Genomic DNA, 25355 nt, shown 5'->3' on the forward strand with positions numbered 1-25355 from the left:
ATTCATATTTGAACCAGCACAGTAAAGTATTTAAAGAACTGGAAAACTAGTTGCTAAAATTCCACCATGAAACGTGGTGGTTACAAAGGGGCAGCCAACTATTGAGGGTCAGAGGGTTGCATCATTAGGAAACTGGAAGCAGCTGGAGTATAGACAGAAAGATTTTATCACTAATCAACAAAACTGGAGAAATTCTGAGCAGAAAGGATCCTTATTTATAATACCAGATGGCACTTGGACACCCCAAGCATTGGACTGTCTTCTGGCCACAGGTGACATTCCTGGTGACTGAAGACCCATCAAGGGTTCAGGGTCGAGCTCAGCGTGAGGTCCTATCCCCTGTGCGTTTTGAGCCATATGAAGCAGTGGCCCTGGCCTCAGGAGGAGAGGTGATCTTCACCAAAGACCAGCACATTCGGGATGTGGCAGCCATTGTTGGGGAGAGCATGGCTGCTCTGGTAAGTAGATGCCAGAGGGCCTGGTGCCCTCTGTTCTGGGCTGAGAAGTATGGTGCTGCTTCTCACTTACGCTTTGTTGCCATTCATTCAGAAGTGTGGACAAGAAAATTTCTTTCCTTCTTAGATCCATGGCTGTCTTTTTTTCACATTGCCTTTTCAGATTAATAAACTCCCCTTCCATATGGCTTCCAGTGCCTCAGGGCTGTCACAGAAAGTCCTTCCATCTTTTTTTTTTTTTTTTTTTTGGTGGTGCTAGAGATTGAACCCAGGGCCTTGTGCATGTGCACTCTACCAACTGAGCTACATTCCCAGCTCAGTCCTTCTTCCATATTTTAAGGGCAAACAAGTAGTGACTGCCTCATTCTGAACTCTCACCTCCAGCTTTGTTGTTGAACATAATAACTGCCCCTCATTAGTATTCCTTCTCCTTCTGTGACTTGATGTCTTTCTGTCTCTGCCTTTCTCTTTTGTTCCTACTCATTCCATGCCTTACTTTCTCCCCTACATTTTGGTCCTGTCCATTCCCCCAAGGTGACTCTTCCTCTGGAACCGCCTGTCATAGTGCCTGGCAAGCCACTTGTGTTCATTGTTGATGGGCTGCTCCAGAAGGTCACAGTCCGGATGCATGGGGAGATCAGCAGCTTCTGGATCAAGAACCCTGCTGGTACCTCTGTGTGTGGATCAAGGCAGAGAGAAAAAGTGTAGATGGAGAATGGAGAAGTAGGGGGGAATGTGCTAAATATAGGGCTTGTTTCATATGACAATCTATTATCCCCATCCCAGGAATATTCCAGAGCCAGGAAGAAGGTATGGGTCCTTTGGGTCATACTCACCGCTTTGGGCAGTTCTGGATGGTGACCATGACTGACCCCCCACAGACAGGGACTTGGGAGATCCAGGTCACAGCTGAGGGCACTCCCCGGGTAAGAGTGCAAGGTAAGGAGGGAGATGTTCTTGGGATGGGAAGGGAAGTTCTCTCGGGCTCAGAGAACAATCTGAGGCACATTCCTCTCAGGAACCTCTCTGACTGCCTTCACCCTCCCCCAGCCCAGACCTCCCTGGACTTCCTCTTTCACTTTGGTATTCCCATGGAGGATGGACCCCACCCTGGCCTTTACCCTCTGACTCAGCCCGTTGCAGGTACTTCTATTCCCTGTCTACCCCCAACTCAAGTACATTATGTGTGTAAATGTATGTGTACGTATGTGTAAGCATGTATACTTATATAAATATACATACATGGGTACACAGACATACACAGACATACATAGACACATTATGTACACATTTTTATTGAGTAAAGAGCCATAACTAAGTGTACAGCTTTGTGGATTCTGTATAAGACACCATGTGACCTCCCCTTCTTTCCCTTCCTGTCTCAGGTCTCCAGATCCAGCTGCTGGTAGAAGTAACAGGGCTGGGTTCGAGAGGCAACCCTGGGGATTCTCCCCCACATTTCTCTCATGTCATCCTCAGAAGGGTTCCAGAGGGCACCAAGCTGGGTCAGGTGCCCTTGGAGCCCTTAGGACCCCCAGAGCGAGGTCTCCTCACAGCTTCACTGCCACCTACATTGCTGTCCACCCCCGGACCCTTCTCCCTGGAGCTGATTGGCCAGGATGGAGGTGGGCAGGGCCTGCACCGGATTGCCCCGCAGCCTTGCACTGTGGCCCCTGTGCTTCTGGAGGTGAGACCTCAGGGGAAGGTCCCGGCTTAGGTTGGTGAGAACTTATGGGCTTCTCCCCTGACTGGCCTTTCTCTGTAGCTCAGTGGTCCCCCAGGTTTCTTGGCCCCAGGCAGCAAGGCCCTGCTCACCCTCCGTATCACCAGCTTCTCAGTCCCTCAGGATCTTGATATTAGGATATCTGTCAACCCCAGCTTTGCATTCACCTCCAACCTCTCAAGGTGAGTCCTCTGAACCCTCCTGCTGGATTCTGGTCCCACCTGTTGGTTCTAGGGGTGTGGCCCTATGCTCTTCATTCCAAACCCTGCCCCTGAGCCCTTCCCATTAGCCCTGAGAGTTCCCCATCCTCTTTCCTGCTCTTGGCTCACCCCTAGACTCTCAGCCATTGGGAGCTTTCCTTAGGGCTTTAAGCCCCATGTTCCTAACCACTCTCAAGGGCTCATCTGGGGCTGAATGAGTCTGCCTGGGGGTGCCTGTGGCTGGAAGTCCCAGACTCAGCAGTCCTGGACTCGATGGTGATGGTGACTGTGACTGCCTTGGGTCGAGAAGTCAGCCTATTGCCTCCCACCCATGCCTTCCTCCGACTCCTGGTACTGGCTCAGACCCCGCAGGTGAGGTGCTTTCACCTTCTATCTGAGGAGAAGCAGGGCAAGAGGAGGGCAGTATACTTTTAATTTGGACAAAGCTCTACCACACCTGACCTTCCCTTCCTCTCCTCTCAGGACCAGCTCTCTGCCTCATCTGGGCCTGTTGTCACCACCACCACTCCTGTCTTTCGTTCCTCCACTCTGGTGACTCAGGGAAGGGCTAGGGGAGGGAAGGCAGGCAGACCCTGGTGGGGTACTGTGGGAGGTGTACTACTCCTGCTAACCCTGGCCTCCTGGTGACAAAACAGCACCTAGAGGAATGAGTCTCTAGCTTTTCAACCTGCCCCACTGGTGAAACCATGAGATAGGCCTCAGGACTTTATTTCTCCCAGCTGGATGGGTGTTTTCTTTCTCTGGTCCTTGTCCTTTCTCTTTCTTTAGCACTGTTGGGGACTGAACTCATGGCCTCAGGCATGCTAGGCAAATGCTCTACCACTGAGCCCCAGCCCTTTCTATTTTTTTTATTTTGACAGGGTCTTGCTAAGTTGCCCAGGCTGGCCTCAAACTTGTGATCCTACTACATCAGCCTCCTAAGTAGCTAGGATTACAAGCATGGGCCACTGCATCAGGTTCCTTTTCTTCCTTAAACATCATGAGGTTGGTGTTTTCAGTGGTTAGAGCACTTGCTTAGCATGGTCAAGGCCCTGGGTTCCATACCTAGCACTCCAAAAACAAAAAACACCAAGATTGGGATAGAAGGCAGTGGATTTCCTGGCAATGCACTTTCTACAACCCTTATGGGAATGAAACCAAAGATATATATAGAGAGAAAATAGTTGATCTCTATTTCTCTGTAGCATCTAACTAGTCATGCTCTCCCAGGCTCAGGTAGATAGATAATGTGGGGAGGAGACTAGTTTTGGAAGGAGGTAAGTGCCAGGAAGTGTTATTTATAGAGTTGTTTTTATTTTAAACTCTGGAGCAGCTTCTATTTTATTTTTTCTATTCAAAGCTGAAGGATGGTTTCAATGAACATGTCTTCTCCTCTAAGGGATTTCAAAGAAAGATCATTTTTGCATATCATATATAGAGAGTGAGGGCATGAGATATCAAGAAAATGAAATGGAAATTTTTAGGAGTAGAGGATAAAGTTATACTAAGGCATATGAACTTTGTTGACCCAAGAACTGCAATCGAGTTAAGACAGAATAAGGAGAGAAGGTTCTGACTCAACCTGCTCCTTCACTAGATTGAGAAGGGTTTACACAAGGGTAGGGCCTCTCTGCCCCTGAAGACAGCTCAGCTGAGCCATCTCCTCCTGAGACTGGATGTTTCCTTTCTGCTGCTTTGATAACTCCTGAAGAAGAAGAGAAAAAGAGACTGAGCATCTGAATGTTCCCTACCCTATGGGGCCAGAGCTTCTGGGGAAAGACCCCCCAATACCTGTTGCTGCCACAAGTTCTGCTTCCACAGCTCTTCCTTCCAGTTCTGGGTGGTGCAGGAACTGGCCTTGTTCAATGGATGTGGGGAGAACTGGTGGTGAGATTCACTGTGAATTCCGTTAAACGAGATACTGACCCCAACAGTATCCCTCTCTCTCCCATTTCCCAAAAGTCTAAACTAAAAACAATAAACTCACCTTTCCTTGAATCAGATTCTGCAAACAGATGTTCACTTTTTGAATTTGGGCTAACTGGGGGCCGCCAGGCTCTGAGTGTAAATCTGTTAGAAAATTCTGAAGGAGGAGTTGGAGGCTGACAACATGCTGTCACTCGAATGTCATCACAGGCCACTCCTTTCCTCATATGGATCCCCTCATCTTGGTATCCTTCCAAGCAGTTGGAAAAATCCAGTACTCTCCATCTCTTTGACAATGCAATCCCCATCCCCCTCAAATAATATAATCCCCCTTTCCCCTGTTCTTTATGGATCTTCCCTATCCATCCCTACCCTATTGGAATAACCCAGGCCACTCCCCCACTCCATGGAGTGATCCAAATCATGTCCCTCTGAATGGAATGCAGACCAACCTTCTCCAGCATGAACAATGAACAGGACCTAACACTTGGTGGCATCCTGTCATTCCAATGTTGCCTCCAATTCATGATCCCTATGCATTAACTCTCCCCTTTCCAGAGTGGTCTCAGACCATGTCCACATATTCCCTGCTCCTTCCTCCCCGTCTCTACCGCACGGGGCAGTCCCTACCTCACCAAGGGCTCCCAGATGCAGCTGCTGTTGCTGTGCCTCCCTCAGATGGTCTTCAAACCAGGCCCGGCCATGTTCCAGCAGCTCCAGGCCCTGCCACAGGGCATCCTGCTCTCTCTCCAGAGCCTGCATCCTCTGCAGCTGGGTCACACAAGAAGCAGAGGCTAACTTGCCCTACAGCAGGGCTGTGGCCATGGCCCATGGCATAACCCCTGGCTGGGTTCACTGGTTACTGAATGTAAGCCCAGACAGTCCACTGAGGACCTAGAGGTCAAGGGAAAAAGACCTTACTTCTGTGGGTCCCTGGAGTTGAGTAGAAATATAAAGGACAGATCTGAGGAAAGGGATCTCTTGTTGGGCTAGTACTTACCCAAAGAAAAAAGCTCTGGGCCCCAGGGTCTTCTCGGCTTGTTCCCAGTGGCAGCAGCAGAACTGTGTAGGGAGCCTGTGCCAGGGGCTGCCCACCAGAACCCTGGCTCCCCATGGCTCTGAGGTGAGGAAGGTGTAGCCACTCCCTCTGCTGTGGCCTGAGCTGGTCCCTCCCCTCTACCCCTCCCTCACACCCATTCTGCCTCTCTGGCCTCTTCCTGTGGTGTCTCTCTAAGGCTGAGGTGTTCATAGATAAGGGGGAAAACCATCTCTCTTGGACCCCTCTTTCATTTCTTTATTCTGTTTTCACAGGGCCTTTCTTAAGTAGCTTTTTCTCAAGAAGTCTCCTGGGGAAGAATCTGAGGGTCTTCCCATAGCAGTGTCAATGTACTTTTAGTGAGGTAGGGCAGGTTCCTCTGTGGAATTCTGCTTGGTGCTTCATCTCTGTCCTATTCTCCTGTTCTGTTTTGGATTGCCTAAGGAAACAATAACATTATCCAAAATAACTTTATTCCTAACATGAAACAAAATTTCTACAGAAATTGAGAACTCTGGGTCTAAAGGAGATAAGAAAACCAAAAAGGCATTGCAGCCCCTGGGTCTTAAGTAGTTGGGGAGGGCAGAGGAAGGACTCAGAGGATGGTGGTGGCAGCAGGCAACACTTCCTGACTCATGAAAATGTCCAAGTCCAGGCTGGGATCTTCCAAATCCAGTTTCAGAAACTTGTCCACTAATGTCTGGCAACTGAAGTGGGGAAGAGAATGGTAAGATTTATGGAAGAACAGTTAACTGAGTCCTTGAACAGAGGGAAAAGGCTGTGGCACAAGAAACCTATGACCTTGAAGATTTAGGAGTTTGAGGAAGAAGGAACGAGTCCTTGAAGGGCACAGTATTGAAGGAAGGCTTCCGAGCCTCTGTGAAGGGGAGAGGAGCTGCAGGAGAAGGCATGAAGAGACCAGGCCGAACACTCACTTTTGCATTTGGTTCTCCTTTAACAACTCCTTCACAGGCTTGATAGGTTTTCCGTTGCGGATCAAGTCCGAGATCTAGGGACAGGAAGGAAGGTGAAACGGGTGGGGAAGAGGAAATTAGGATCAGAAATCCTGTGGGCCCAGGAACCCAGGTGTCCAAGAGGAAGGGACCCCTGAGGCAGAGGTAGTTGGATGCATGAATCTCTTCACCTCTTTGCCACGAGCAATGAGTTTTTCAGGAAGCCCTGCCTGGGCAGCCGTGTGGGAGGCATAGCTGGCATTGGCAACTCCTCCGCAAACCTGATAGAAGAAGACAAGGTCGCTCCCATCCTCACAGGTCTCCATGGTCTTAAAGAGAGTAAAAGGGGGAAGCACATATCATCAATCCTGGCTTCCTACCCTGAAACCCTTGGCCAGTCCCTGTGGGAACTAATAAGAAGGGGAGTACTGGAGCCCCCACTCTAATGGAAGAGCCAGTCTCACTTCTGGGAAACACTCAAGGGAGCCCATAGGAACTATATTGATTTCCTCACCAAATACTGCACCAGGGGCCCTTGTGGCAACAGCTGTAGTTGAACAAGACTCAGAAAGTTGGTGGCCACAAAGATGTGGGGGCACATGGGTCCAAGCACCAACCAGTGTCGGAGCACAGCAGCCAAAAGTGCAAGCCCATCCACCTGCAAAGGGAGGGGAGAGGATGTGAAACCCATCTTCCCCTCTGCTTGTGCCCTGGACTTTCCCTCTCCCGTCCTTTCTTTTCTGCCCACACATCCCTATTCTTTCCCCTCCATTTCCCCTCCTTAGATCCTCATCAGTTTCTCCCCTCACCGTGTTGGTTCCCTTTCCGAATTCATCAATAAGAACCAGAGATTGCTCAGTGGCATTATTCACTGCTTTTGCCACCTGCTGGACAGGAGGTGGACAAGGAGAGTTTCATTAGCATTTGAAGCATATTACTACTAACCCTAGTCAGCCTGTGAGAGTTGTTTATATGTGTCCACCCTACTGCACTACAAGTTCTGTCATGGTGAAATGCATGTTTAGTTCATCCTTTCATTGTCAAATGACTCATACAAAGCAAAGGTTCAACAAACGTTCACAGTGTTGTTTATGACCTGGATGCTCCCTGCCCCAAGTATTAAGGACATGCAACAGAAGGAATGCTTTCCTCAGATCAAATTCCTTCCCCATTATCCCTTTCCCTGATCCCACCTCCCTTTACTCCCTTTGACCTGGTTGAGGTCGATCATGAAGGTGGAGAGGCCAAGGGAGATGGATTCACAGCTATGAATTCGGGTGAAGATGGCATCTACTGCCCCAATTTCAGCCTCCTCTGCTGGTACAAAGCTGCCCACCAGGGCCATGAACGTGATCAAGCCTACCTGAATAGGGGAGGAGACAGGACGTGGAGTCTCATAGTGTGGGCTGAATAAAAAGCAAGGCTCAACTGAAGGCATGAATGATAGATCAAAGAAAGATGGACAAATGTAATAGAAGAAAAAATGTATAGAACACACTAGAATCAGCAAAGAGGTATGGGGAGTGGGTAGAGGCATACTTGGGAATGGCATGTACCTAGGTAGAAGGGAGTGAAGGAAGGTTAGGCCATGGAAATATCCTTTAGAATATAGCTTAGATACTAATAGGGCATTATGTAAAATTGTGGATGTGTAACCGATGTGATTCTGTAATCTGCATTTGGGGTAAAATTGGGAGTTCATAACCCACTTCAATCTAATGTATGAAATATGATATGTCAAGAGCTTTGTAATGTGTGAACAACCAATAAAAAAAATAAAATTAAAAAAAAAAAAGAAAGAAAATGAGAACATGGAAGTAGAAGAGCAGAGAACCTCAGTTAGTTGGCAGGTGGGGGTGAAAAAGATGTAGAAGATGCCCAAGGCCCAGGTTGTAGGACTCCTTCTCACCTGTTTAAGGTATATGCTCTTTCCTGAGGAATTGGGTCCAGTGACGACTTTGACCTTGCCTTTGTCCCCACCACATTCTGCAGAATTGGGCACAAAGGTTCGGGCACATAGTTCCATCAGAGGATGTCTGTAGTGGGTGGAGAGGTACCTTACATGGTCCATGGATCCAGACAAATGAACCCTCCAGAAGATGAGGCCTTTGCACACCTTTTATCTATGCCTCCAACCCCCTCTCCTCTCACCTGCCATTATGGATTCGTACCCCATGGAGCTGGGGGGAATAATGGGGCCTTGAGTAGCCATAGTCCCGGGCAGCACTGGCAAGAGCCAGCAGGGCATCCAGGCGGGAGGCAAGGTCTAATACTCGGGTCAAGACAGCTGCCCTCGCCAGCACCTGGCACTGTAGCTGGTACATCAATAGGGTCTCCTGGTCTGGGAGTGGGTGAGGAAGGGAGCCAGGGGTCACTTCTAGGAGAAAGTGAAGGAGAGAGGCCCACAGAGGGTCCCGAAAGCAGGCATATAAATTCAGTCTGAGACTCCCAGAGACATTCAGAGAGGAATATGTAGAGTCAGAGTGAAAGAGAGGCTAAGAGCAGAAAGAAAAGGGCCTATTGGAAGCTTTACGAAAGTCCAGCTTCTTGGTTTCCTCACCCCGGATCTCACAGTGCAGGTCCCCAAGCAATGCATCCAGCTCCTTGGTTCGAGCACTGCGATAGTGCAGCTTCTCCTCTGAGAGAAACTGGGTACAAGGGTTAGAGCTGTGAGCTGTGCATCTCTTGGTCCTCCTCTCCTCTCCCACTTTTCTAGCTGTAACTACAGTGTTCTGACTTCTCTCTCCTTCATCTCATAACTGGTAGACTCAAAGTAAAACCACAAAGAAGAAGCCAGGCACAATGGAGCACACATTGCTATAATCCTAGCAATTTTGGAGGCTGAGGCAGGAGTATTACAAATTTGAAGCCAGCCTGGGGAACTTACTGAGACCCTGTCTCAAACCAGAAAATAAAAAGGGGTAGGGATATAGCTCAATAGTATAGTATCCCTGGGTCCAATCCCCAAACCCCAGTACCAAAAAGAAAGGAAGGCAAAACAAAAACAAAAACACCACTACAGAGGAGAAATCTCATATTGGGCTGTGCTGATGGGGCAAAGCCCTCACCCAGCTTCTGCATTTTATACCTCCTACAGAGGTTAAGGGTCTTACCATGAAATCCAGTCCCTCAATTTCAAAGTCACCAGCCTCTACCATAGAAGGAAGGCGGGGAATAGAAAGAAGGAAGCCAATCTGGGGAGAATAAAGGACACAGAGCAGGAAGTGACCTACTGGACACCTTCTTTGCCTAGAGGAAGCCCCAAAACCCATGAAGGTATACCCCATGCCTCCCTTAGGAGGCTAAAGTCACCAAAAGGCTCATGATCTTCAGACTCCTCCCTCCAAGATTTCTTACCTACCAATATGTCTTTCATAAACCTAACATTTCCTCTAAAAGACCCCTAGAGGCTACAGCCACCCTCCTTCCCTCACCAGAGGGATGTAGATGACACTGCATGATGGAATACGGGAGTCCAGATTCTCCAGCTCCTTCCGAGCAACTTCAGTGAGGAAACTGGGAAGACCCATCAGCCTTCGTTTTTCTAGGAGGGTGGAAGGCATGCAGATATTAAAAGTAAGGTCCCTGGGGCTGGGGTTGTGGTTCAGCGGTAGAGCGCTTGCCTAGCACGCAGGAGGCCCTGGGTTCGATCCTCAGCACCATACAAATATAAGTAAATAAAATAAAGGTATTGTGTCCAACTACAACTAAAAATAAATATTAAAAAAAAAAAGTAAGGTCCCTGATCTGGCTGCTAATTGTAGTGACCATCTGTTGAGAATGATACCCCACTGATGGGCAGGCTTTATTTGGGGGCTAACAGGCCCATTCCCACACCCAACACTCACTCTCATCAATTTCAGGGTCTACATTGGGGAGAACTGTGAAACGATTTTCAGCAAGACTGCCCTCAAAGTCCACCTGTGAAAACAGACAAGAAGCTGTTTCTTATCACCTAGCACCATCTCTGTCTTGCTCTCCTTGGGCCCAATTCCTCCTATAATCCTATCTTAACCCTAACTCTCCAGACACTTTTCCTGATGTTCTGCCGACTCCTCTGACCATCCAATTTTTTTTTTTTTTTTGGTGGTGGTGATGATGGTATTGGAGATTGAGCCCAGAGCCTTGCACACTAAGCTACTTCTCTAGCCACCATTTTTTAAAAATATTATTTTGTGAGAAGGTCTCCCAGGCTGGCCTTGAATTTGTGATCCTTCTGCCTCAGCCTCCCTAAATAGGGTGATTACAGGTCTGTCTCACCACTCCAGGCTCACTGTCCATCAGTCACCCAACACAATTCTTCAGTCACCCAACTGACCTCAACATCTCCCATGCTTCCCCATCTGCCATACTACATTCCCTAGACCCCACTCCTTTTCCATTCTCCAGCCCCATTCCTCTTCCCTCTCTCAATATGCCCTCTTTCCTTCCACTCACCACTTTGCCAATGAGGCTGGCAATGTGATGCAGGTCATCAGAGAATTCTTGGGCAATGTCCCGAAAAAGCTGAATGGACTGGGGCAGGGAGCGGCAAGCATCCCTTAGTCCCAAGGCACTGTACACAGTCTGAGGAGAAATGCAGCAAGGAAGGTGACCCCCACCCAGGTTGGGCTAAGGGAAGGGGACAGTGACAGACTGAAAAGAACAGAGAACAATAAGAAGCTGAGTGTGGTGTGCACACCTGTAATGCCAAAGGAACAGGAGACTGAGGCAGAAAGATTGCAGGTTGGACACTAGCCTCAGCAACTTAGCAAGGCTGTAAGCAACCTAGTTAGAACCTGTCTCAAAATAAAAAATAAAAAGAGCTGGAGATATGGCTCAGTGATTAAGCACCCTTGGGTTCAATTGTTGGTACCAAAAACAAAGAAACCAAAGACGAAAAGAAAAAATACAAAGTGAAGATCTCAAAGACAAAAACAAATGGAGAGGAGATGGCAACTATAAAACTGTGCCAGGCACTGTACTAAACACTGAAGCCACACAGACAAAAGATAAATGACCCCTGACCCAAATGAGTTCACATTCTAGGTAGCCAGGTACAAATGGTGCACGCCTGTAACCACAGCTATTTGAGAGGCTGAGGCAGAAGGACTGCAAGTTTGAGGCCAGCCTGGGCAATTTAGGGAGATCCTGTTTCAAAATTTAAAAATACAGGCTGCCAGGGCTGGAGTTGTGGCTCAGTGGTAGAGTGCCCACCTAGCATGTGGGAGGCACTGGATTTGATCCTCAGCACCACATAAAAATAGTTATAAAAAAATTCATCTTAAAAAAAATATAGGCTGGTATGTAGCCCAGGAGTAGAGCACTTGCTAAGCATGAGCAGCCCTAGCTTCAATTACCAGTACCACACACAATAATAACAATTCTTTTTAGTAACGACACTGAAATATGTATGAATAAAATTAAATAGTGGCTGGAATTCAGAATAATCTAAAAAGAGAAAAGTAGGAAGAGAGATAGATAAAACAACATTGGCAGGAGTGAATGTGTGTTGAAATTGCATAAAATTAATAATATTATTCTCTCTAAATATTTTTTAAATATTTATTTTTTTAGTTATTGTTGGAAAACAATATATTTATTTTATTTATTTTTATGTGGTGCTGAGGATTGAACCCAGGGCCTTGAACTGCTAGGTTAGCACTCTACAACTGAGCCACAACCCCAGCCCTCTAAATATTTTTTACATTTTCCACAATACATAATTTTTAAAAAGTGATAGGCCAGGCATGGTAGCACATGCCTGTAATCCCAGTGGCTTGGGAGGCTGAGGCAAGAGGATCTTGAGTTCAAAGCCAGCTCAGCAAAAATGAGATGCTAAGCAACTCAGTGAGACCCTGTCTCTAAATAAAATATAAAATAGGGCTGCGGATATGACTCAGGGGCCAAGTGCCCCTGAGTTCAATCCCTGATGCCAAAAAAAAAAAAAGTGATGGAATAAAGTTGGACAAGGTGATTAGAGTTAATTAAAAGAGTCTGGAACATCGGCCAAGAGGCTTAACTTGGACTTCTGGGGTTCAAGAAGGGAAGCTTTGCCAGGCATGATGACACACGCCTGTAATCCAATGGCTCAAGAGGCTGAGGCAGGAGGATCTTGATTACAAAGCCAGCCTCAGCAAAGCAAGGTGCTAAGCAACTCATGAGAACTTGTCTCTAAATACGAAAAAGGGCTGGGGTTGTGACTCAGGGGTCAAGTGCCCTGAGTTCAATCCCTAGTACTCACCCTGCCTTACCAAAAAAGGGAAACCTTACCTTGTACAGAACCTGCCAGTCACTGACCTTGGTGTGGGACAACTTCATGCGTTTCAGAATCAGCTACAGTCAGACAAAGGGAAAATCACCATTATCTCTCTCCCACCTGAATGCCCCTCAAGAAGCTAATGTCCTTCCCCACTTCCCAGCCCTGAACCCTGGGCTCACAGGCACATTCTTGATGTGACTCATAAGCCGATGCAACATCTGAGCCATGTCCAGATTCTGGGGCAGCAAAAAAAATTGAATGACATCCAAACGGGAATTGAGTTCTCCCAGGTCCTGAGTTGGGCGTGTGAACCAGAGCCTGGAAAGGAGGGTTTGGGAGGGAAGACTAGAAATTACATCTGTTTCATTACGGTCTTGATTACAATTTGTCAAAATATGTTTGGAAATCCCTGGGGATTGTGTCAGTGTGTATGAGTGACATGCTATGGAAACGTACCGGCAAGTGCAATGTCCTATCTATGCGGTGTGTTTATGTATGTCAACTGACAACTGCAAGATGTATGAGTGTGTCTGTTCATCATGGTTTGATGGATAAGACCATGTGTCATTCCATGTGGATATGTGATGGAGCTTGTCAATATTTTAGAGGGAGAGCAGTGTGCTGAGGCATTTGTGTGCCAACACTGTAGCTTTCTCTGTGACTAAGGAGAGGGTGAGTCAGTACAAGTTTGTATGTCTGTATTTAGCTGTGAAAGTATCTTTGGGTAATAGCACAGATATTTGTCTTTTCTTGTTCTTCCTGTGAAAATATGTAACTGTCCCATGTGGAATGATGAGCCTGCAATTCATAATAATGGACATCTCTACAAAGAAGAGAGGATTGATGAGGAGAGGAACATTTAAGAGGCTTTAAGAATAAGTTTTATTCTTATTTTCTCTTTTCTTTTTTTTTCAGTGCTGGGGACTGAATCCAGGGTCTTGCACACATTAGGCAAATGCTCTACCACTAAGCTATGGAGGCAACCCAAGAGTGTCTTAAATTGGCTGGTGGAAATACAGAGGTTTATATTATTATTTGCATTTTTGCATTTGGAAGTATATCCTAATAAGTAAAAATAGTATATAGAAATAAATGTTTCCTCTGTTTATTGAATTCTGGGAATCCCTATCTCCCTATGGTATGAAGAGAAAGGACTAGAGCCCATGGATTCATTTCTACATTAGAGCAAACCATTAAGAATTTTATCTAAAAGCCACCATGCAGAGACATTGGAGCCTGTTGATATGTATTTCACATTACAGTCTATAACTGATTACCCTGGGTCAGAACAGCTCAAATTAGAATGAAACAGAAAACCCAGTTGGATTCAAGGGTGGATTTTAGGCACTTCTACTCTGATCTACAGTGGGCTTCAACCACAGCAGTTGAATACCCACTCCACCCTCTGTGGAGAGGACATGAGCCTCACTGAGCAGACTGTTATATAACATGTAGATATCTCTAACTCATCTTCTACTGTGCCACAGAGACCTTAGCCAAGCCAATTCCCTAATTTTACACCTGATGCCCTTAATGGGTAAGTAAGTTGTCCAAGGTCATCCTGATAATGAGAAGTACATCTGAGTTTCAAACTCAGGTCTCCAGACTGCCAGAACAGTGCTCTTTAGAGCACAATGTGATATTCAGTTACCTTCTCAGCACCCTGTTCAGGTTTAATTCATCACTCAGGCTGATTCCATAACCTGTGTTTCCCCTCTGGGAAATCTGCACTTCTTCCCCATCTTTAATCCTGTTCTCTTCTCCACTGGGAATTTCTTCCATCCCTGGTTGAGATTAGAGATCTACACTTGAAGCACTGGAGTTGGGTAATTAAACTACTCCACCAATTACTTGGAGATGACCTCAGAGATTATTCTAAATTAAACTCCAGAATGTATACATTGCAGCAGGGCGAGGCTGTAGGCTAGGAAAGGTTTCTACTCTTGAGTTTTTAGAGATGATTTGACTGGTATGTTTGATTTGTGTGTCATGTTCAATCACTCAGTGCTATTATCAACAAGGCCATGTGTCAGGCACTGAGGTAACAGGAATGACCACTAGATAAAAGTTCACAGCTATGGAGGCAAGCAGGCTCACTAACTGCTAATTCTAATTTTATGTGTCAGTGCAATTGAAAAACAAGCACCGTGTAATCACATGGAAGGTACATGTTTATTTATTTACAGGTACTTATGAAAGCTTTACCAACAAGGTTTGCCTCTTTAAGAGGATATAAGATTTTGACAAAGGGAGAATAGGTGAAAGATTTTCCCAAAGGAAAAGCATAAACACAAGCATGATGTGTTTCCATAATAGCAAGTATCCCTAAATAACTAAAATGCACAGTGGATCTAGTAGGAAAGAACTTAGAAGTTTGGGAAGGTACGTGCAAATTAAAATTGGGTTGAATGGAAGACAGCCTAAACATCATACTGCAGCATCATACTGCTAATTTCTCTTTTTTGTTGTTGTAATTGGATAAAATACCTTTATTTTATTTATTTATTTTTATGTGGTGCTGAGGATCAAACTTAGCGTCTTGCAATGTGCTAGGCAAGCGCTCTACCACTGAGCCACAACCCCAGCCTCATAATGCTAATCTTAAAAAAAAAAAATTGTTGTAGTTACAGATGGAAAGCACACTTTTATTTTATTTTTATGTGGTGCTGAGGATTGAACCCAGTGCCTCACACATGTTAGCAAGTGCTCTGCCACTGAGCTCCAGCTCCAGCCCATACTGCTAATCTGTAATGCCAGGCAAGAGGGCAAATACCTGTCATCCCAGTGGCTTGTGAGGCTGAGGCAGGAGGACTGTGAGTTCAAAGCCAGCCTCAGCAAAAGTAAGATACTAAGCAACTCAGTGGGACCCTTCCTCTAAATAAAATACAAAATAGGGCTGGGGATGTGGCTCATTGGTTGAGTGCAAAAAAAGCTCATCTTCATCCTAAAGGTAATATTACGGACAGCTTCCTGTTATTTTGTTTCTACTTCAAAGTTTAAAAGAAAGTAGAATGACACAATCAGACCTCTGTGTTGGTATGTCAAGTATTTTAGAATGAAGAACTGGAAAAAGAAGAGATAAGAGGCAGAGAGACCAATCTGGAGGTAAATGCAAAGTTCCAGGTAAGAAATTATTATAGCTACAATTGGAGCAGTGGAAAGACCAAGAAAGGATGGCTAAGAGAGACATTTCAGGATAGAATCAATAGACATTAGTGAATAATTGAATATGGGGGTGAGGGAGAGAAGCATCTATCTGAGGTCCATAGTTTGAGAAGCTTTACTGCCAGCAATGCTATTAACCGGAAAAGGCTGCAAGAACAGCAGTTTTTGTGGACACTAGTTTTGGATGTCCTGAGTTTGAAGTGCTTGAGGAAACTATGGATGGCATTAGTATATAATTAGCATTACACATGTGGAGTTCACAATTAGGGGCATGAATTTAGGAATCATCACAGAATAACTCAAGTTTTGATTTTTTTCTTTTTTTTTTTTTGTGGTGCCAGGAACAAAACCCAAGGCCTCACACATGCTAGACAAATGCTCTACCATTGACTCATTCTCAGCCCTTGAAGTATGTTTGTTTTTTTGCGGGGGAGTAGGTACCAGGGATTGAATTCAGGGGTACTCAGCCTCTGAGTTCCCCAGCCCTATTTTGTATTTTATTTAGAAACCAAGTCTCACTGAGTTGCTTAGCACCTTGCTGTTGCTGAGGCTGGCTTTGAACTCTCGATCCTCTTGTCTCAACCTCCTGAACTACTGGTATTACAGGCGTGCGCCACCATGCCCAGCTTGAAATGTTTTTTTCTTTTTTAATTTTTTAGTTGTAGACAGTTACAATACCTTTATTTTATTTATTTGTTTTTAAATTTTTATTTTAAAATTTTTTTATGTGGTACTGAGGCTCAAACCCAGTGCCTCACACATGCAAGGCACTCTACCAACTGAGCTACAACCCCAGCCCTTGAAATATGTTTTTTTATAATTAAAGATATTACCAGTGTTACATGAGTGTTTTATGACTTTTGTAATGTTTCTGCTGCTTGTATATGTGCAAGTCTGTATATCATCAACGGGTGTATCTTTGCTGAAAACAAAAAATGAGGGTAATACTAGCTACTACATGGGATTATTGTAAGAATTAATTACATGCATTTAGCCAGAGTTCAGAACAGGGTAGTTGTTTTATTATTACTGGTAGATGGAGTGGTATGTGTGAGTCTGTAGACTGCTATTAATAGGACTCAGTATGTAGTATGTACATGAGACCCATGCATTAGTGTGTAGCATGTGTCTGAGATCCACTCACCTGAGTAGTTTCTCTCCCCACTTACAGCGGCATCTGTTGAGGATTCCTGTAGGGAGTATGGGCAGGGAGTGAGCTTGTTACAAGGTAGGCTGGCCTGGGGACCCAGACATAGGATTCATTCCATGGAGACTGGGGAAGGGAAGGACACTTATGGCAACGCTCAGCCAGAAAAATACAGGAAGCAGGCATAACGTAAAATTCACAAAGAGCCCAAGGCACATATGTAATAATTAGACACAACTCATTGAGAAATGCAGATACTTGGGGCCACATTTGTAATATACCTTACATCCAAAAGGCTGTAAAGACTATTAATCAAACACAGGCAGTTATGGAAGTTACACAACTCAATAGTTTGAGAAGCTGTCCTGCAAGCATAGGCCCTATACATAGGCCCTCCCCAAATTCCTAGCAGGTATCCAGCTATATAAACATTCACACAGACCAGGGGAATGAACATAGTACTGGTAAAATCACAACTATATGCAAATACTATACAGTTAGAGTATGGAGAGATGCTTAACCTCAGAGCAGGTACAAAGATGATAATAAAGCTGAACTGACTTAGAAGAGACAGCTGGCAATGGGAGTAAAGTGGGAAAGAGGGGATAGGACACACTTTAGTCAACAGCTTTTATCACAGGTTTTTGTAGTGTGGGGTTAGGGATGGGACATACCTACCAAAAAGGCTAAGCCCCTCCTTCAGTCCACTGGCCACTTTGTATACTGAGGGGTGAGCCTCACTCTTAAAAATCTGTAAAACACTATCAGGGAGAAATGAAAGATTTTGGGGTTACTTGATTTTTGAAGACTGAGAAAATAGAATGGGGACTAGAAACATCCTTCTAAAATCAAGTCTTGATGTAAGGTTTATCTCTCACTCTTCTATGCTTTAGTTTCTCCATTCAGAAAAGAAAAGTGGCAGGCCAGGGGTATAGTTCAGTGGCACAGCACTTGCCTAGCAACATGCCAGGCCCTGGGTTTGATCTTCAGCACCCCCACCATAAAAAAAAAGACACAAAAGCAAAGTGATACCTTTGTGCTTTTCTTCCTTTCTTCTCTTTACCCCCCCCCCCCGCCCCTTTCCTTTCCTTCAGGGAAAGATATCTTAATAGCCCCAGGATTAGGGAAATTAGAACCTCATTAGGATTATTAGAGCATTAACCTTAATCCTTCTATCCCCTAGAGATGGCAGCCTGCCTCCACCTCCTCACCTGTAAGTGTCTTGATCTATGCTCACAAGATGGGTCCTGGGGACAGAAAGCAAACAGAAAGGAAGGCGACTGGGGTATAAAAGGTCTGAGTTCATTACAACCTCCACCCATTTGGCTCTCCTCTCTGAATAGTGTCCTGATCCTCTCAGAGCTCCATAGTCCCTCGGGTTCTCCTGTTCAAATGCACTTCACTCACTGGGTCACTGTCCCCTACCCCTGGCTTACTTTTTAAGCCTCCAAATCCCACTTTACTTTGATTGAGGTTAAGCCAAATCACCTACAACACAAATTTCTTAAAGCCCAGGATGGGGATGCTGACATTATAGTCTTCCAGTTCAACTCCAATTCTTCTTCGACCCAGGAACTTGAGCAGTCCTCCAAGTGCCCGGACCTGGGAGGGAATCAGCAGTGGAGTTGGGGGACATAATAACGTCCTGGAAGCTCGTCAACACTAGGGAAAACTATTATTTTCCACAGATAGGCCAGTATAATACAGAACCCAACCCCAGGACCCAACATACCGTGAGAAGGCAGTCAAAGGGAATAATGGAGGAGAGAAAAAGGATTTTTTCAGTGGCAGTCATGGACTCCGGGACAAAGGAGTAGTTTCCAGAAAGGAGACGTTGTTTGCTTATCTCCAGACCTATTTTGGGGCAGTAGGGGAGGGAAAGATTTCATAGCTAAATTTTTCACCCCACCTTTTTTTTTTTTTTTTTTTGATAGGAGGGATTAAACCAAGGGGCACTTTACCCCTGAGCCATATGCCCAGCCCTTTTTACTTTTTATTTTGAGACAGGGTCTTAATAAGTTGCTTAGAGCCTCTCTAAATTGCTGAGGCTGGCCTTGAACTTATGATCCTCATGCCTCAGCATCCCAAATTGCTGGGATTACAGGCATGTGTTATTATGCCCAGCTTTTTTCACCCCATTTTAAGAATAAGACAATAGAAGCAAGAAAGATGACGTGACTTGCCCAAGCTCACATAGGAAATTAATGGAAAGCTGAAGCAAAAACCAAAATTTTAGCTGGGCATGATGGTGCACACCTGTAACCCAGCAACTAGGGAGGCTGAGGCAGGAAGATCTCAAGTTCAAAGCCAGCCTCAGCAATTTAGTGAGGCCCTAAGCAACTCAGTGAGACCATGTCTCTAAATAAAATACCAAAAAAGGGCTGGGGATGTGGCTCAGTGATTAAGCACCCTGGAAATCAATCCCCCTGATACAAAAAAAAAAAAAAAGAGCCAGGTGTGGTGGTGCACACCTGTAATCCTAGCAACTAGGAAAACTGAGGCAGAAGAATTGAGAGTTCAAAGCTAGCCTCAGCAACTCAGTGAGGCCATAAGTAACTCAATGAGACCCTGTCTCTAAATAAAATACAAAAAAGGGCTGGGGATGTGGCTCAGTGGTTAAGCACTACTGAATTCATTCCCTAGAAAGAAAAAGAAAAAAAATATTTTCAGATTCTTAGTCTAATACTCCTTTTATTACATATATAAAGCAAATATGTTTGAGAGCACCACCTGAGAAAGATTAATGACTTAGGAGAGAAAGCTATCTATCTGGAATTGGAGATTTGGTTTAAAAGATAATGCTGAGTACTGGGACTGCAGCTCATTGGTAGCATACTTGCCCAGCATGTATGAGACACTGGGTTCAATTCTCAGCACCATATAAAAATAAATAAAATAAAGGTCTATCAACAACTAAAAAAAAAAAGATGATTATATTGATAGAGGAATTAATGTTACTGCCTTAACATCAAATTAGAATAGAATAGAACATTCTCTGTTTATTTTGTAAACCTGGGAATGTTACGGAAATGTCTTATGAATCATCAGAGCCACTGAGTGCCTTTTAACTTTTTTTTTTTTAAGCAATAAATCACTCTTGTAAGCAGTACATCTGAGGGGAGGTCTCTGATGATAGGGTGGAATTAGGAGAAAGGAAAGCAGAAGGAAAGGTGACTGGGGTATAAAATGAGTTCATTCCAACCTCCACCCACTTGGCTCACCAATCTCAATACTGTCTCAATCATCCCCTTAGAGCTCCATAGCCCTGACACTGGGATGGGTTATTGGCAAAGCAAAAGAAGGAGATACCAAAATCCACACTTGGCAAAAGTATGATTTCAGGTCTCTTTGGCTCTCTGTGCTCCTGGGAGGCTGTGGGGGAGGCAAAGACAAAGCCATCATTCTGTACATTTTAGTTCTTTTACCTCTGTCCCGCTCTCTCTAGCCCAATTCTAGCTTCCTGCAACATTACATATTTTAATCCTTTACTATTATCCCATTTCCCAACCCACTCCTTACCAAGCTTCCCTAGAAAACGAGTCATATTCTCATCCTGTTTGGCACTGGTAACAACAGACCGGGGATTAATTTCATCCACAACTTAGAAAGAGAACAAAGAATAAATGAGATTAAGGATCTTTATCCTTTGACTAAAAGGGAAACTGTAGCTCTCTTCTTGCCCCTTGTTCCCTCTCAAGAATTTATTTTTTCCCTCTAAAAGGAGGAGGTGCTCCACATATCAGGAATAGAGGTAAAAGGAATGAGATTTAGAAAGATAGTGACCATCAGGATGGTGGGAGGCAAAAGAGATGCCCTGGAAATTGTCAATAGACTATAAATCCCTAGAAGACAAAAAAAAAAAAAAAAACTGATTTGACCAGGACTATCCGCAGTTCTTGATACATTATAAACAATAAATATTTTTAAAATAATGGAAATGGATTCCTAAAATCAACAGAAGGGTCCTCTGGTTGTCAACTAGGAAATTGATTTTCAGATAAGTACATATGAGTGAAACATATTTCCAATCCCAGAGAGAAGAGGGATTCATTGATCTGCCCCCACCTCTTTGAAGAAGCTTGAGGCTCTCATGGTCTGGGGCATCTGGCATGAAGTGAACAATGGAGTCACTAGTGTCATAGTAGGCAATGCCCAGGTATCCTGAATTCCATAACACACAGAGATGGATCTGTCCCACAAGGAAGAAAGAAAATCAATATGTGAACCACTGTAAGTGTAGGGTTTTGCCATTAGGGATTGAACAGAGGCAATTCACTACTGAGCTACATCTCAGCCCCTTTTATTTCGAGACAGGGTCTTGAAAAATTACCCAGGCTGGCCTCAAAATGAATTTGCAATCCTCCTGCTTTAGCCTCCCCAATCGCTGGGATTACAGGCAAACTGCATCCACCAAGCCTGTTAATAATTTTATCAAATCTCTTGGGATAGACAGCATCCCACTGGAACCAGAGGCTCATGAAGAAGACTTGCCCAGTCCTCCCAACCCCTTTTATTCTAATAGCCAGTTTTTTCTTATCAACTCCCGGTTGGCTCTCTAGAACACCTCGGCTGGTCCTTCCTCCTCCTCATCTTCCTCTTCATTGGCTTCCGCGGGGCCTGGTGCTGGAACCAAGTTGGGGAACCTGGCCGAGGCCGCCCCAGGTCCCAGTCCCTGAGGCGTCCTGCCTGGGGTTGCTTGGAAGGTCATGGGCTTGGAACTCTGCGGATATCGGAAAGTGAGGGCGGTTCAGAAGTGCCATTCTAGCTAGGGTGGTGCGTGGAAAGACAAACCCACTGGCGACATAGGGGCGTAAAAAGCTGGGTTGCAAGATATGGGGGCATTCTGAGGGCGACTGCTCATCTATGTCACTAAAGAACAGACTAGGAAACTCCACGCGCCCCACCCTCATTTCTGTCACAAGGAGATTGTACTTTGGAAGAAGGGTTGAGGGCCTTGAGGGGCGAATTGTACACGTCTAACTTCTACTTCTGCCAGCCACGCACAATGATCACAGCCTATTGCTCTCAAGTCTCCAACCCACCACTGGCACCAACTCGCGACATTTTCCCGCCTTTTCCGTCACCTCAGTCGCTACACGCGAGAAACAGCCCCAACCACCACCAACAACAGCGAGCCTGCAGGAGGGGCTCGTCGGCGCGTGGGCGGGATGCGCGCGCACTCGCACCACCCCCGTAGCGGTTTATTGGTCGGAGGATCCTGGACCGCCCAGAGATCCAACCAGGCGTGAAGGTGGAGTAGACCGCAGGCGCAGAAGAATCTGGGTGTTCATTGGACTATTCGCATTTGGGGCGGTGCTAGAACGTTCAAACTTCCCGCCCTCTATCGTTGCTTAGCAGCGGGCCTCTGACCCGAACAGTTTCTGGTTTTGATTGACGCGGGGTGGAGTCCCAGAGCCTGGATGGGGTCTGGGGAGTTGGGCTGAGGTTTCTGAAGGAGGCTGACTTTAAAGGGCCAGAGGCACTTTTTCTTTTTTCCCCTTAGAGAGTGGAGAGAAGTAACATTAAACCTTTGCCAACAGCAACTAAGTTAATATTTGTACCCTCTGAGTTAATATTTATAAAGAATTTGGAACAGTGCCTGGCAAATAAAGTAAGAGCTATATAAGTGTTTTAAATAAACAAGTGGAAATAAGAAGTGGGACTCCTATCTCAACCCTATTTTTGCCTGTTTCTTGGATCCAGGGTATAACCATCCCCAAAAGGGCACTACAGGGCTAATTTATTATCCCCACCCACATTGAATTATTCAAATTATACCAAATTCTGAAAGCAGTAGAACAAATAAGAACACTTACACACTTATTGGGTTATTGCCATACTCCTACATACACACATACATACTCCTAAGGACAGAGGATGGCATTAATTCATTCAGCATTTATCTTTGTTTATTATTATTATTATTATCAGTAGTAGTTCTATGGATTGAACCTAGGGGTGCTATACCACTGAGCTATATCCATAGCCCCCACTTTTTAAAAATAATTTTTTTGGTTGTAGATGGACACAATACCTTTATTTTATTTGTTTATTTTTATGTGGTGCTGAGGATCGAACCCAGGTCCTTACCTGTGCTAGGCAAGTACTCTACCACTGAGCCACAACCCCAGCCCATAGTCCTTTTTAAAAATTCTTTATTTTGAGACAGTGTCCTCACTGAGTTGCTTAGGGCCTCATTAAATTGCTGAGGCTGGCCTCGAATTTGTGATCCTTATGCCTCAGCCTCCTAATCTGCTGGGAATACAGGCATGTGCCACCACACCCAGCTCAGCATCTATTTATTTAGTGCCTACTCTGTGCCAGGTGATGGACTCTAAGTAGTAAACATAATGAAGTCCTTACTCTATGAAGTTTATTTTTTAGGGCGTTTGGTGGGAAGGGAGAGGGAGGAGGTTGTGAGGCAGAAACAAAGAAACAAACAAATATGTACTTTTTAAAACTCCATCTTTCTTTCCAGTGTGGAGACACATGCCTGTAATTGTAGCAAGTCAGGAGGCTGAGGTAGGAGAATGGCAAGTTTAGGTCAGTCTCTGAAATTTAGCAAGACCCTATCTTTAAAAAAAAATAAAAAATAAAGGCTGGGAGTGTAGCTCAGTGGTAGAGAGCCCCTGGGATCAAATCCCCAGTATAGCAAAAGAAAAAAAAAAAAAAACAGTTTTGTTTCTCTCTCTCTCTCTCTCTCTCTTTTTTTTTTTTGTGTGTGTGTGTGTGTGTGCGTGCAGAGACTTGAACCCACACTAAGCAAGCTCTCTATCACTAAATTACATCTCCCAATCTCTCAGCTTTGTTCTCGGTACCCTGGAATGGGAAGATCCCACCCAAGAGGCAAGAAAAGATGATGGGGGTGAGATGACTTCAGTATTTTGACCAGTGATTGGAAGATCCTCTCCAGAGAAGAGAAGGTAGGGAAACACAGCTAAGGGCTGAGTTAATGGTTACCTTGGCAAATTGTTGAACAATGGAGCTATGGAAACCTGGAGAAGGCTGGTGACAACTCTGGGGAGTGGCAGAGAGGGACACACCTTCCAGGGTGTGAAGAGATTAGAGACTGGTTTACCAAACCACAGAGGGGAAGGGAGCAAAAGAGAAGCCTAGAGAAGGGAAGAAGAGACAGTGAAAGAGGAGAAAAGCAGGGGCAAGATAAGATGAGTTGAGATGGAATGAGAGGAAAACTTCTCTGATGCAGGACTTAAGGGAGCAGCCCCTGACCTCAAATCCCTGAGGCACTGTTGGTGGTTACAGGAGAGGGCAGCGTTACCTATCACCTGGGGAGTTAAGCAAGATACCTTATAGGTAGCCAAAGTCAATACTGATGATCAAGGCAGCCATAGCTATAAAGCTGTAGGAGAAAGAAGAAGCAAGGGAGGGGCTGTCAGACCTGTTTGAGCCTATAGCTGGCCCCATTTACTTAAGCTTCTCCCAGAAAGATCTTTGTGGGACACTCATCAGTGAAAGCAGGGGAGGACCCTGGGAAATAAGGCTTCTTTGATAACCACCCCCAGATCCCATCAATAGGAAGGGGTCCTGTGTGCAGATTTTGAGGGTCACCAAGAAAGGGATATTCTCTCTCTCTTTCTCTCTCTCTCTCTCTCTCTCTCTCTCTCTCTCTCTCTCTCTCTCTCTCTCTCTCTCATACACACACATACACACACACACACACACACACACCATTTATGGAATCATTCTGCATCCTCATAGGATGTTGTAATTCAAGTGAGCAAACACCAAATATGCTGCATCTTTCTGGGGTGGAGAGAGATGAGCCTTCCCTCAGGGAGAAGAAACCCACAGAAGAGGAAGCACAAGAGGAAACCACTAACTGCTGGTTTCCAGTGGCATATCATATCACTCCACCCCACTCTTTCCCCGATCTCTACCTTTAAGGTCCAAAACCCTGTTTTGCTTCCATGTCTTTGCAGTCTACCATGTTTTCAGGTTTTCTTTTGTTGGGCAGAGAAGGTGTGAGAAGGAAAGAGAAGAGACAAGAGAGAAATTCAGGGTGTTGAGAGTGGAATATATGCTGTTTGGGGGACATATTTTGAGACTTTTTCAGAAGGTCATAAAGAGTTTGAAAGTACAACCCAAATCAAGGTTACCAAGGAGGGAGAGAGTAATTCTTTTTCTGTCCGCCCTACTTATTCATTTAGATGTCTCTAGGACTCCACTCACACTATTTTGGGTTTTGATTGTTCTTGCAGTGCTAGGAACTGAACCCAAGGCGCTATGCATGCTAAACAAGTACTCTGCCATTGAACTACATACTACCCAGCCCCACTTCACATTATTCTGACTTGCTTTTTCCCTATGAAAGGATCAGCTACCATTCCACCAACTGGAGAAAGTGCAGCCAGCCTAGTGCCAGGATAAGCCCACTCCAACACCCCATCTTCAAGACAACCTACCAGTGAGAAGAGGGCAAGGGGCACAGGAAGGGGCCCAGTATGGGAGGCAGAAGTGGAAATGTTAAAACTGACCAGGCTATCAGTAG

General features: G+C 45.2%; 3 protein-coding genes across 18 annotated transcripts in view; 1 reads left to right on the plus strand and 2 right to left on the minus strand.

The window, feature by feature from the left end:
* Vwa7 (von Willebrand factor A domain containing 7) overlaps nucleotides 1-4381 on the plus strand; it is a 10266-nt gene extending 5885 nt beyond the window's left edge. For 2 of the 4 annotated variants that reach the window (XM_078020271.1, XM_078020270.1), the window contains 7 exons: nucleotides 273-458; nucleotides 990-1122; nucleotides 1242-1598; nucleotides 1841-2142; nucleotides 2221-2360; nucleotides 2576-2750; nucleotides 2862-4381. In XM_078020271.1, the coding sequence (XP_077876397.1) occupies nucleotides 273-458; nucleotides 990-1122; nucleotides 1242-1598; nucleotides 1841-2142; nucleotides 2221-2360; nucleotides 2576-2750; nucleotides 2862-3026 (1458 nt within the window). In that variant the 3' untranslated portion in view covers nucleotides 3027-4381. Of the gene's footprint in view, nucleotides 1-272; nucleotides 459-989; nucleotides 1123-1241; nucleotides 1599-1840; nucleotides 2143-2220; nucleotides 2361-2575; nucleotides 2751-2861 lie in introns of those variants that run through there. The other 2 variants (XM_005338983.5, XM_078020272.1) reach the window with 2 other exon arrangements.
* Sapcd1 (suppressor APC domain containing 1) lies at nucleotides 149-5773 on the minus strand. 5 transcript variants are annotated; one of them, XM_078020278.1, is made up of 6 exons: nucleotides 5305-5553; nucleotides 4935-5075; nucleotides 4366-4461; nucleotides 4170-4259; nucleotides 1292-4083; nucleotides 149-1128 (listed from the first exon to the last, which is right to left on the minus strand). In XM_078020278.1, exons 1-5 carry the CDS (start codon nucleotides 5551-5553, stop codon nucleotides 3988-3990), a joined length of 672 nt encoding a protein of 223 aa, XP_077876404.1. In that variant the 3' UTR covers nucleotides 149-1128; nucleotides 1292-3987. The 5 variants fall into 5 exon arrangements, with proteins under 5 accessions (XP_077876404.1, XP_077876405.1, XP_021591400.2 ...); XM_078020279.1 differs by lacking the exon at nucleotides 1292-4083 and having other exon boundaries at nucleotides 4170-4235; XM_021735725.3 differs by lacking the exon at nucleotides 1292-4083.
* On the minus strand, nucleotides 5578-22068 carry Msh5 (mutS homolog 5). Of its 9 annotated transcripts, none has more exons than XM_040282393.2 (25): nucleotides 21931-22068; nucleotides 21411-21566; nucleotides 20912-21035; nucleotides 20366-20446; nucleotides 20156-20218; nucleotides 18579-18700; nucleotides 18339-18448; nucleotides 18058-18093; nucleotides 17525-17607; nucleotides 16844-16889; nucleotides 12714-12852; nucleotides 12573-12608; nucleotides 10731-10859; nucleotides 10142-10214; nucleotides 9728-9837; nucleotides 9407-9487; nucleotides 8854-8941; nucleotides 8445-8634; nucleotides 8203-8329; nucleotides 7507-7656; nucleotides 7103-7180; nucleotides 6808-6951; nucleotides 6485-6622; nucleotides 6276-6349; nucleotides 5578-6047 (listed from the first exon to the last, which is right to left on the minus strand). In XM_040282393.2, exons 2-25 carry the CDS (start codon nucleotides 21552-21554, stop codon nucleotides 5936-5938), a joined length of 2478 nt encoding a protein of 825 aa, XP_040138327.2. In that variant the 5' UTR covers nucleotides 21555-21566; nucleotides 21931-22068; the 3' UTR covers nucleotides 5578-5935. The 9 variants fall into 9 exon arrangements, with proteins under 9 accessions (XP_040138327.2, XP_021591397.2, XP_077876399.1 ...); XM_021735722.3 differs by having other exon boundaries at nucleotides 7103-7177; nucleotides 12546-12608; XM_078020273.1 differs by having other exon boundaries at nucleotides 12546-12608.
* Nucleotides 22069-25355: the final 3287 nt, after the last annotated feature.

This window comes from Ictidomys tridecemlineatus, chromosome 8 (assembly GCF_052094955.1).
Source record: "Ictidomys tridecemlineatus isolate mIctTri1 chromosome 8, mIctTri1.hap1, whole genome shotgun sequence".
NCBI classification, from domain to species: Eukaryota; Metazoa; Chordata; class Mammalia; order Rodentia; family Sciuridae; genus Ictidomys; species Ictidomys tridecemlineatus.